We start from the raw sequence: 13,184 nt of genomic DNA on the forward strand, positions 1-13,184 counted from the left end.
CAGGTCAAATTAACTGAAGGGTGTGCAGAGGGATTTCATTTTTAAAAGTTTCTGACAGAAATGCTCTTGTGAATTTGTGTTTCATGGTGCAGGATGAGTTGTAAAGGAAATTTCCATTTGAGTCTTAAACGATTAATCATTTTACTATTAAGTGCAACCGACGCTGCCCATCTCACTAACTACGCTACAGTCATCTTGACATTACCAATGGAAAACGGTAAAAGTGGACGCCTGCAGAAAACGCGTTACTCGGACAGTGCCGTGCCCTTCAAGTCACTCATCGACCCCTCTGAATTCCCCTTGGCTGACGGTTGGGAGAATGCCGATCTGAGTCTTCTTCAAACCCCTCTAATGTCCTCTTTCCAGCCCAACAACCTTCAACTTATGTGAGTTTGGAAGCTGCATTTACTGCACTAGTGAACCCATCTACTTTTTTAACCACAACTTACGTTTAGGAACCCTGGTCTGAGTTCAACTTCCAAAACACATCGACAGACGAGTCTCACTGGAATCACGGACTCCAGTTTGAGCAGTGGATTCGCAAGTGATCCCTCGAGCGCCGCTGCCTCGACACGCTTTCCCAGCTTCTCCCTCGCAAGTATGGAATCTCTGGAGACCGCAGAGGCAACATGGCTGAACCCCTTGAACACAAGTGTACCTTCTACTGGTGCTGTGGAACCACTGAAGCGCAATAAGAAGGCGGAAGGCAGTGGTGGCCAAAAGAGAAATAGACGTAAGTTCTTCAAGCCACTTTTTTCCCCTCATCCCTCTTTTTTGAACTTAGCACACAAAAGCTTGCTCAATTTTTTTTTGTGTATTTGGCCATTTGTGGTAGCAGGTAAAGCTACTTTTGGCGAATAGTTTCGAAAAAAGGGGCAAATTTTTGTGCGTGATAGTAGTGGAACGAAAACTATTTCAAAAGTCAAACTTTTCAATAGAATACGGGAGAATGGGCTGACTGGAACAAGAGTCCGGGCGTAATATTTGGGCCGTTTCCATAAAATACCTCGGAGTGTGTGGAGTTTTTTGCCCCTCTCTTTTGCATCGGTCAACTCGAAAAGGTAGCGTATTGTCATGCCTGATGATGAAAAGCAGATGTGTGGGTTCGCGAAGCTTCATTGCCCTACAGCGTCGGTAACGAAACCAATTCCAAATGGAAAAAAGGGCCGATTGTCTACTGACAGAAATGACATAAACGGAACATCCTGACCCGTCGATGGATACCGCCAGCTGCTACGCCTGATGAGTCCACCTGGGTGAAGGTTCGGCGGTCCAAAGGAAGGTCCCTTTGTTGTTGCTCCTTTCACGGAGGCAAAATTAACAGTCATGCATTTAATGAAATGTCACTAGCAAGTCAGATCATTTTCGTCTCGTTAGCAACAGTTGTTCCAGTCTTTCATCTTTTTGCTTTCCAAGGCAATAAAAACGCCATAATTTATGTTATCAGCAGGCATGAACAAAAACTAATGAAATTTGTGAAAAGATGGAAGAAAACTCTATGCAGCGTTTGGACTACCTCTGGAAGCCTATTTTAGTACTGTTGTCTGAGCACGAGTGCTATTAGGTTCCTAATCCCCCAAAATCGGGAGAAAGGCTTCAGAAGTAACGAGATCCTTGATGGGGATAGCGTGAACACGCTGGTGCTGCAGATTGTGACTACCACAAGGGCACTCAGTTTTTCACTTTGATTGACAATGAACTTTATGCGATTATTGGTACATGCAGCGATTGTCTCCATGTCAGTATTGTTCAATGTGTGCAACATTACCTTAGGGCCCAAATTTTCTAAAACCCTAAAATAGGACTGTTTTCTGCGGTTAAGGATGCAACCCCAGGAGGCGCATTCTACGTAATCGCGATACCCTGCTTCATCACTTTGATAAAACAATTTGTGCTGCCGCGAAAATCATGCAATTTTTCCCTTCTTTAAGTACCATCCCCACCTCTCTCCGCGGCTGTTTTGCATTTACATGTTTCCTCACCCTTGACATCACATAACTCTAGATGTAAGTGATTATATTTATGGACTCCACAAGGTGGGCCTTTTTTGCATAGACGAAAACCTTACTCCCGGGCAAATTTTAACCTTGAGAATGTCGTTATTTTTATGAAGAGGTGAAGATAAAGAGCGTCCAATTGCATGGTTAACAGATACCAGAAGTAAATTATTAAATGTTAGTTGCAAGCCAGTTCTGAAGACTATTTTAAGTGAGGGTAAAAAGGAGTAGAGGGCCGTAGCCATGAATGGGACGTCGTGCCACCAGGGAGGTGCTTGAGCCTCAGAAGGTGAAATGCCCCTATAGCATAATTTATCATTTTAAGTAACTTCTCTTCACAACAAAGTGGAAGGTTTTACGCAAGTATGAATGTGGTTGTTAAGCGGGAAAAGCAGGATGACGGACGATGGATGAGTTAATTAATCTACCAGACAAGTTTTTTCCAAACCTTGGATTTCACCTCCATGTGCTAAAAAAGCAGTGTTGTGATCACATGACAAGTGTCATGGGACCTTAATTTTCAAGCACTTGGTAGCCCTTTGTCCCTTTCTTGAATGAGATAGGGCAGGTATAGAGAGTGATGCCAAGCAACAGGTTTTTACATCACCCTTCTTTGTCTCTTTTCCCTACTTGGACTTTAAGTAAAAATTTCTGCTCGTCATGAATTACGTAACATACCAAGTTATCCCTGAAGTCGTGGTAAGCGTACAAATTAACGTACGGAAGAACAGGAAGGCCATTATCACTCCCCAAAGACTATACCACGGGGCAAGAGTACAACCCGAAGCGATTTAATTTTTCGCGTAGTTAAAAGCATGGCTAAACAAAACACCATTTCACCATAATTGCTACCTCTTATCCATACAAAATTCCGCTGACAAAAACTAAAAGCTCTTTGAATGGTTTTCCATCCTCCTCTTCAATGCACTTCATATCTGGGAAGTAATTTGACATTTTATCCGTTCCTACCAGTGCTAGTCAATAAAGCATCGAAGTAAGTTTATGCGATTTGGAAAACTTCCGAAACCCTCTTAAAGTATGAAGTATTTGTTGAAATAATTACCACAACAATGTATCATCTCTGCCAAGTAGACAAAAGTTCCTCGTAGACAATGGCCTAGCCCTCTCCTTCCCCCGCTCACATCACCAGTCACCTCCACTCTTATCTCCTATTTCCCGCCCGTCTACTTTAGTGTGCACGTCATTGTCTTATACTTCCAAGAAAAAGTAAGTCATATGCAAGAGAATTGTCAAGAGAATATGGAAAGTGGGGTGAGGCCCTGTCTCTCCCTCCCATAGCATGGCGTAAAGATTTTAGAGCTTTTCTAAATTTTACAGTATGAGGTGTTGTTTTCCTGTAAAGTATAAGAAGTAGAACCTAACACGAGTATGGTCTTGAAGTGGACCATGCTTCAGAGGTGTAAGATGGATGGTGACTGGAGCATTCGGGGGTAACAAATGACACTGGAATGAATTGCGAAGGCCATTTCTCCTCAAAATTTAGTTACCCGGTTGGTGATCAACCCAAAATGATGGGTCGCTTATACACCGTATATTAAATAAGTGGGGTCAAACAAACTGATCGCCCTTCCAGTTTACTGTCGCCCCTGACACGACCTTCCCAGTTGATGCGTGTGTGTGGTATCAACAGTCATCCAACGGCTAACCAGAGCGTATCTTCTTAATTAAAGGGGCAGGAAGAGGAAAGGGGATGGGCTGGTTGATTTGCTGGATAGGCTTTTTTAGCAAGCGAAATTCATCTCCTTCCTAAAAGTAGTAAACAAATTTACAATAATGACAAGAGAAGGGCGAATTTTACATTAAAGCAATCATATTACTGATATATTTTATAATTCACAAGTTTCTATTAAACTTCGTTTAAATTATACCGTATCTAAGGTAACGGTCTCTAAAGGTGCTGCGAGAGCGATTTTGAAGAAAATTTGAATACGAACTGAGGGATTATCATGGTTCCTTATTTCACTGAGTCAGAAATAGTCATTTGGTTGCAGTGATTTTGCGAGTCCTTCGTGTATTTTATAAAATTGAAAGAAAATTCTTCTATGCAGCACTGATAGGCCAGAATTAGGGTAACACCTCCTCCTATTTCGAGGGAGAGGTAGCAACTATGTTTGTGACCAGGAAGAAAATCCGATTATTTTTTTCCAGAAGTTTATCCTTTTGTCTGCAGAGGGATTTTTCCTAATGTATGCTGAACCTTTTTCGAACGGTAATCAGGCTTCTATTCTTATTCTTACTGATTCTTGATCAGCAACCATAAATTTTTTAGGCACTTAAAAATCAGACGACACTTTTTATCTCCAGTGATATTCACTTTTGGTGGAAAGGCATCAAAAAAGGATTTAAAAAATACAGACAATAATGGCTGGGTTCGGTCTGAGATTTGAATCTCGTGTAAAGCAATCACCTCCATCCAATCCATGGTGAGGAGATTTTCCATTCATTCGTGAGTCAAAAGGTAATTCGTAATAATTTAAACAACGGGAAGAGAAGAGGTTGTCTTACAAAGTCATCCAAACTAAGGGACGCACTGGCAAATCTTTTTTTCGTTACAAAAAACCTCTCCAAAATGTGATGAGTACAAAACAAGAAAATAATGTCGAAAAAGGAGTGAAACGCCACTTTATTTGATGAAGGGGTTTGCGGTTTAGTAGGTACTGCACATGTCCATCTACGCATTAACCATTTCCTTTCTTCGCCATATACCATCCACAGGTTTCATTGACGCCCGCCAGCGCTCCGGATCTATGGCAGCTGGAACGGTTTCCACAGGCCTTCAGGGTGACCAACAGGTTCAACGCAGCATGTCCTTTTCCGTCCCAATGCTCTCTAGTGGAACTCGTCAATTTAATGTCAAGGGAAATATCTTCCGTCAACGGAAAGATTTCTCTGTGTTTCAGGTTGATTTTTGCACCTTGGACGGATAGTTGCTTTCGAAAATGCAATGAATTGTCTCCCGTCTTGCTCCATCTAGAGGCTGCAAGCATGGAAACGGAATGGTTACTTCATCCAACTTGAGGATGACAGCTGTACGGGCAATGAGGACACACGAGCGTTCGTGCTGTGCCAACTGACAGGTCACGGAGCTGCGGAGGTGCGCTGTCTGGCCTGTTGTCGTCCTCTCACTATCTACGACCACTTCCCACTTCTTGACGGTGCCCTTTTCCTCTCTCCTCTCTGCCACCGCGGGGGTCTTCAGGTAAGGTAACAGTAGTGATGACACGTTTTAGACATTTCTTGGTAAATATTTGTACTTCCCGATCAAATGTGCAGTCGAACGCATACAAGAGCTTAATATCTCACTTCTCTGGAGCAATTCAGCGGTTTTTTTATCAAGGATCTTGTCTATCGTTTATAGGTGTGGAGGATTCTACTAAAACCAAGTGATTTAGTATCAAATCAAATGCCTCCCACTACTTTCGTATCTATGGTTAGTTGATCATAATACGTGTAGATAAGGTAGTCTGATTTTGTCGTGCTAGTGTGTTCAAGTAATCTAATCAATCAGAATTTCGTGGTTAACTTCTTTTCTATTAAAGGTAGTTCAGATTGTATAATGAAACTCGCTAGGACTCTTCCTACAGCCTATTCGCCTAGGTTTTTGGTAGTTTTTCATCCGAGGTTTTCAAAATCGTCTATCTTACTCCTAGTCAATATCGTTTTTGTACTTGTTTACATTCTGTAACCACAAAGATGATAAGCAGCCTTCAAGCCACTTGACCAATCCAGATATCTTCTGATCCGAGGTCTTTTGAAGCGCTAATCAAATGAAATACATTTCTTTTTCCTACAAAGGTATATACTAGGGTTTTACCATCCCAAAGAGTTCATGAATCGAAGATTAGGGACAGTTTTCACGGAGCAAAATCACTTCACGACGTTACTACTTTGAAAAATCGTTGCAGCTTTGCAGACGGAAGGATTATCTAATATTTTCCGATCAAAGGTCTCACATCGGGCGAGAAGTTAGTGCCTTTGACTTCAAAAGTTTTAAAAGGCTCACTTTTCGCAATTTACTTAGTCCCGTGGGGTCCCATCCCGACTGCCCTTTCATTCAACCACTTTGATCAAGTTCCCCAGGAGGTATTCCTTGGATCGAGAAGTAGTATAATAAAAGGAGGAATTTTCCACAAAACTTTTGCATCACCAAGGAACGGTAGTTAATAAGTTCGAAGAAATAATTTTCCCGGTTGGACCCACTTCCATTGTATTCTCGGTAAGTTGTAACCAGTGATCCTGTGGACCGTCATGCAAAATCCAAATTGGTTTATTACCGACGCTTTGCAATTTGAAAATTGACGATTTAGAGGTGGAAAGATTTGTCTTCATTTTGCTCGGACCACTTTTGGTATTCTCTAATCGAGAGACTCATAAGACGTCTCTCGCACAAGACGTGCGGCATTTTATTATGGAGAAAATGCTGAAAGGCTTAACTCTTAAGGCTAAAGTCGTCCCATATTGATGCTCACCTTGCCATTCCAGCAACTTTTCGATTAAGACGACCGAAAACGAAAACTTGTGAGAATTGACCTTAATAACCTACTTGAACTGCTTTTTCCCATTTTATCATTTGAACAATGCCGCTACTTTCCAACGACCATAAAGGCCTTTCAACTTAACAATGTTGCCTACACTTTCCGATCACAGGTTTCCTGGAATGTTCCTCTGCCCCCCTCCGCTATTGCCGGCGTTGGTAGTGGTGGCTGTGGGACCACCACCACCCCTTCCGCAGGTCATCTGATGCAGAGTGACCTTGCCCCACCCCCTGGGTGCACAGGACCGCGCCAGCAGCAACAGCAACAACTGCATCATCATAGTCATTGCAATCAACCAGGACAGCAGCGTCATCGGGCATCAATCAGTCAAAAGCGCTTCCTCCATGCCGTCTGTATGGCCTGTATGCGGAGCATCGATTTCGAAGGAGGTGGTGATGCCAACGACACTGCTGGTGGCGGCGGTGGTTGTGAAGACTTCCCGCAAATTGTCTGCAAATTCTGCCGCACCCCTTGGAGCGGTTAGTTTGATTAACTGGAATCAGGATCACATGAGTTTTTCTAGACGAATCAAAAGTTACAAATTCGGGTTTTTTACTTGTCTAGATGTCAAATGGATGCTCACAGACATTTTCAAGGTCATTTTCGATAATGTTAAGGCAGCCTAACTGGCTTAATCCTCCACACTTACCTTGCTTATCTATAAATGTACCTGAGGGATTGGTTTAAAGACAATTATCAACCAGATTTAGGACTATGGAATGGGAGCATTTATGACTTTTTACCCATATTAGTGGATTTTTCGTATGATTGGTTGTGTTCAATGTTCCTTTAACTTAGGGCTACAACAATCTAGCTGAATAGATTTCCCACTTTCTATATTGATGGCCAAGGAACGTGACTGGCTTGGCTTAAAGTTATCCTTGGTCGGTGATTGAAACGAGTGGGCGCCTCCGATTTCTCCCTCGTGTTCTACTTTACATGGTTTAGGGTCATGTTAGATCGGTATCGAATTGATATTGGCCATTAGACCTTCATGTTAACTTCTTTTCAATTTGATAAACGTGATCACCTGGGTCAGAAGGTCACCATTAATTAACTTCGGAATGATGAACAAGTGAAATGCATTCCTCCTTCTACTTTATCCTATTGAACAACTAATATGATTGGCTGAATGTGCCACTCGCAACCGGAATGTCATGGACTACATACTTTGTTCTTTTATCAGTGTAAATGTCTGCGCTCAAGGTCACTCTCGTTTACTAGCGATTTCAAGAACAAATTTAATAGATTTGTAATTCTGTTCCATTTGATTGATCAATCACCGAGATTTGTTGAGGTCCAGGTTACTCAAATGTTCTCTTTGTGGAAACCTGTAACGCCCTGATTTTCTCACCTCATCTTGACTTCACAAATGTGTGAAATGGGCTTTGTTCTGATTGTTATAAATCCCTGCGCAAATCTTGTCGCCTGTCTGGTAGATGAGCTCAAAGCAATAAGATAGCCATGACATATCCTTTGTCTGATAATAATAGTGCATTTTTAACCTTTGATGGCGGTTTAATGATATTTGGCTCCATATTCGGACAGCAAGACAGTTGGATGAAGCACGATAGTCAACTGTTCTCAAAGGCGCTGGCAACCAACTAGTTAAAGTCGCTTTCGAAGTAGCTGGTAAACTTTGAATGCCTCATTTATAAATGAAGGCAGTTTGTTAGGTGTAAGATCACTTTAAGCTGGTTTGTAGCTATGTAAAGGAGGGCATTTTTGGTGTTCTGCTATCCTTCTACCCCAAATATGGCCACGCGTGCTCACCGTCATCCATTCACTTCCGAGGTAGTAAACAAAATTCATAGGCTTCTCATTCTTATTTATTTATTAGATTGCATGGTAGCTATTTCTGGCAGTTTGGGTCGTCGATGTGACTCCTTTTACAGCCCTCACAACTGTCCCCAGAAGTCGATCTCCTATTGGCTATAGTTCCAAAGCCCCTCACTATCACCAATCGAACATTATAATTAAACCACCTTTTGACAGTGGAATAGGTTATATATTCTGCGATTTTGATCAATTTCGGGAATAGATACCACTTAATTCCTTGAAAAAAGGTTAGTTGCACAATTATAAGCTTCTTTTTCGAAATTCTTCCCTAATTCTTCCCTACACATAATCCAGATTCCTATCTGGTAGTCAAACTACTTCACAAGCTACTTAAAAACAATGCGTCCATTTCTGTTGGTTCAACAGGCTCCACCCTCCTGATTGGTGGATTATACACTTACGACCTTTTCGCCTGTTCGCCCTGTTGTGAGGAGCATCTACGCTGTAAATCCTGCGGACTCCAACCTCTAACACGACAGGAGTGTGAAAAAGATGGAGAGGAAGGGGCTGAAGAGGAAACGAATCCTCTTCAACCTTTACCCTACTTCAGCCAATATAGTCAGCTCCTCTGCTGTCAGCATTGCCGAGCTGTCGACTACCACTTTATTAAACCCTTTGACGAGATGTATGACGTCCGTGCGCCCTCTTAGAGTAGTTTCGATCCCCAAGAGCAGTCTTTTTTCTGTCTGTTGTATTCTTTTCTCCTCTCTCCCTCCTTGTTTGACTCTAGGACACTTGTGCATGGCTGCGTGTATTTAGGGGAGAATTATGGACCACTGACATGAATGTATATGTCTGCTTGTGTACTTATCTAAACCGTCACTTTCTATCTTATAAAAATATTAAGCTAAAATCATACAGAATCTGAGTGACCTCTAAAGCCATTGCCTGCCACGGGAGTGCAATAAAAGGCTTTCTAATAGACGTAGGGACGAACTGAACACCCAGTAGCATAGGTGTCCCAGTTGTTATAGCATATGCGGAAGCTAAGTGCAATTTTACTCCCTTTCTAACTTGTTTCTATCTCTGGTTCCCACAGAAATCGTAATTCGACCACTCACCCCTTGGTCATGCATCATCAACTGTCAATGTTGAGGTAGTAGGAGAATCCTTATTTGTCATTGGATTATTAAAAAAAAAGGCTATTGCAAACTTTAAAATTTTGACAGCTAAATCATGATTGACAAAGTCTCGTGATAGCAACTCCAGTCGCATTGTGGAATTCAGAAAAGTTGATGGAACATGAAGTTTCATAAGGAATTTACTTGAGTCTATATAGTTAAACAGAAGCATTGCACTCATTTTTGGATTTAAATCCACTGGCTGTGCCCTGTGCTGTCCAAGGTCTTGGCGATGGCAAAGAGAAGCTGATCCATGCGAGGCCAACACCACCCTATTAAGCTTGATTAAGGGGTGTACATGACCAAATCACGATAGTTACGTGTCCGAGGCATGAGTAAGCCCCATGCCACTGTCAAGTATGGTCAGGAGCCAACTACATCCTGCCAGCTTTGTAATGCGATTGTTGTCCTGCCGTCTGGTCTGAAGTGTTCCGATTGACTGTCCCGAGCGGAGACACAGTTGAGGGTTACCTGTTTTTGTGCTAGACGATCGGCCTGCATACCTGCCTCCTTTAGGTCGTCTGCGTACAACTTGTGGTACAAAAACTTTATATTTTACTGACACCTCACGCCAATATGACAAGCTGAACATAATTAACAGGTTGTTGTCCTCTAAAGAGTCTAGTAGAATTATTTACAATGTTGGAGGTCATGATCCTGTGCTACCCAACCGGGTGTTTGAAGTTGGCTCATTTTAAACTACAAACAGCAATTGGTGCCCATAGTTGTATTGTTTTGTCCCCTCTTTTAAAACAAAGAAAGAAGTGTGCTCTTTCTATCACCAATGGCGTTTAAATAGAGGCATGGAAAGGCATTTTCATCGCCACCACTGCTCCCTCCCAAAAATAACTTTTTACTTCATTGTAAATTCCACGCTTGTTCATCCAACTTATACACTAATTAGACCTTCAGCGGATGGAATAAACGCATTCCTCTCCAGTTGTGCTTTCTCCTCACATCGAGCGTCCAAGTTTGATGTTGAACAGTAGGTTCGCACAGAGAGAGCATAAACAGATTCGCCAGAAGTGCGTTGGCATCTGGTATAAACTGGGTTATTAACCTAATGATCTGGAATTGCGATGCCTTATACCCTTGATCTTATCAAGGCCTCCAAATGGATAAAGTCTTTAGAGGGGATGCCTTTATTTGCCGACGTACTGAGTATGCAAGGGAGGTATGGCCAGCATGCACGTGCATGGGGGCGGATGAGTCGTCAACCTCTGAGTTTCGTATCGGGGTTATCAGTTATGTGTAGCTATAGTTACTGATTAACTGTGGCCTCCCCGTAGCTACCCGTAGAGTTTGGGAACGTCTCTGCTGCACATGGGTCAGTCAGGCAGGACGAAGCGGGGCACAACGCGCAAAAATGTTCGAAGATTAGCAATCACGTGAAAAGTCTAGAAGATCGAATGGAAACGTCTTTCTGGAGTTGCAGACATGGACAGCAGGGCAACAACGCAGAGGTGACAATCAGAATTACTCGACTCAAAATTCACAATAACCTTGGTGTATGCCCCAAATTTGTCCATTTAGAGTACTGTACCTGGCAGTGTTTCGGGGTTTAACAAAAACCCACATAATCTAGTGGGGGCTAGGTACGGATTTCCAAATAAATGTGCCCACTTCTGGGGAGAAAAGGAAAGAGAGACTACTAAGTCCTTTATGGCATGTTAATAGTCTAAAATTATTATTGAAGAAAAGCGACAAGTCTATTTGCGCACAAATAATCTACCTTGTTAAGAGAAAAACAACTATTTCGTAAACGATTTCAGTAAAGATGATGCCTTTTAAAACTTTAAAAAACTTGGAAATAACTGGATAAATAGGTTTTAGATGATAAATCGGAAGAAAAATGAATTTATCAGGAATTCTGTGGAAGGGTGGGGGATGGAAGAAAACGAATTGTTTAACCAGTTAATAAAAAGTAAAGGGGAGAGATAACGAGAAAAAAATGAATTAATTAATAAGTTAGAAATATTTAGAGTCCCTTAAATCTCTTTTCATTTAAATAATGAGGTAGCGTGACGTGTCCAGATGATACGTCCTAGCTAAGAACTTTGCCTTCAAATACGTCCATATAATGCCCGTTTTATATTTGCTTTATGACAAAGTTCGGGTGAAATTTTTTAAATTAAGCCTATGATGTTGATAATACTTTTGTCCGGTAAATGTTCTGGAGGATATCCCTTTTTCTTCCTCAAATGTGGCAGTCAAATAAATCAGGTTGTGGTTTCACTTGGAGTCAGGATCCTTCGGCTTGTCAATGGTCTCTGCAATCCCACCGCGCTCTGACGGTGAACTACTTTTTTATAATGATATGCCTTACGTCCACTTGAGGGGAGTTTTGAGGAGTTACTTTGTTTGATATCGGTAAAAAAGCTCGGCTAGTGTGAGAAAAGTATTGCATACCAAATTTAAACATTATAGGTGAGACGAAGCAGTTATGGATGGCCAAGTTCTCAAAACATTACTGCTGAAAGTATAATGAAATGGAGAATACATTTAACGAAGTCCTGTATCGCAATCATCCATTTCAAAGGAAGGCTTGATACATGACCACAAACACGATGGCTCCTATCTCAACCTGCGTTTAGGCCTCTTCCCTTCTCACTGATGATTTAGGATGGGAGCACTGACAATAAACTAATACCGATACTCCCTGAAGACATAACACTCGGGCAGAATTTACATTCAGCGCAGAGAAGGTGTCTGGGCTATTGTCATAGCCCGAAAGGGCAGTCCATCCAGCGAGGTACAAGGGGACAAATTCGAAGTACAAAAGTGGCGCCTCACCAATACCGAGGGGTAAACCACCATCGTATTCCGCTACTGTTGCCATAGAACATTGTTTAACTATTAAAACCCTCTCCCGATTATGTTCCTACTCGCAGAGAGAGGACTGTAATCAGAAAACCCCTCGGGACTTAGAGCACGCACTACCGCCAGTACATAGCAGCCACTCTCGATTATGACCGGAAATATTAGACTCGATATAGCGGATACAGAAGTGTAACCAAAGCGCGAACTATTGACGGTAACAAAAAAGTGGACTATATGGTAAGGATATTTTTGTTCAAGCCCATGGCAACACATGGGTTGTATGACTCTTGATTTTAGTAGCAGATGATTTTGGGTTTTCCCTATCGTACTTTCGCTGAATAGGCTGGCCTTCAGGCAATGCCAATAGCTGTAAGCCCTATCGTATGTTGAATACATATATATTCTCCGGAGCAATAAACCTTCTTTCTTCTTTGGAAAAGCATTAGAACGCCACAATATAATTAACTGTAGAACATTCTGGTCTATATTTAGCACAGATTGCGTAAAATACCATGTAATAATTAATAAGTTAGCATCCAAATTGATTCCGGATTAAGAAAATTGACACCTATGCACCAAAAATAGACTGCTAGACCCAAAATTGCAACATTAACGGAAAGTGTACTTTGTAGTCGCAAAACCACTTAAGGTAAGCAACGAATAAATTTCCAGATTGGAAATAAACTTCTCATATCCTACAATGCTGCACAATCATTAAAGTTTGGTTAATTTTACAAAAATTGCTGCTATCGTGATTAAAGTACTTGTTTAATTCAGGTCTGGTAATTAAACGCGTTTATTTTTGCTTTACTAGGTACGCATTATGCCGCGCGTTTTGTAGTCAGTCGGAA

At 41.7% G+C, this 13,184-nt stretch overlaps 1 protein-coding gene across 1 annotated transcript; it reads left to right on the forward strand. All coding sequences in view use genetic code 11, as the record gives it.

Moving 5' to 3' along the window:
• Nucleotides 1-207: 207 nt before the first annotated feature.
• Nucleotides 208-9,042, forward strand: EGR_06902 (Headcase protein; the record flags this gene model as incomplete). Its single annotated transcript, XM_024496151.1, has 6 exons — nucleotides 208-386; nucleotides 456-733; nucleotides 4,734-4,918; nucleotides 4,993-5,217; nucleotides 6,666-7,032; nucleotides 8,759-9,042. 6 exons carry the CDS (start codon nucleotides 208-210, stop codon nucleotides 9,040-9,042), a joined length of 1,518 nt encoding a protein of 505 aa, XP_024349463.1.
• Between the last annotated feature and the right edge of the window lie 4,142 nt (nucleotides 9,043-13,184).

Source organism: Echinococcus granulosus (genome assembly GCF_000524195.1).
Source record: "Echinococcus granulosus chromosome Unknown EG_S00065, whole genome shotgun sequence".
In the NCBI taxonomy this organism is placed as follows: domain Eukaryota; kingdom Metazoa; phylum Platyhelminthes; class Cestoda; order Cyclophyllidea; family Taeniidae; genus Echinococcus; species Echinococcus granulosus.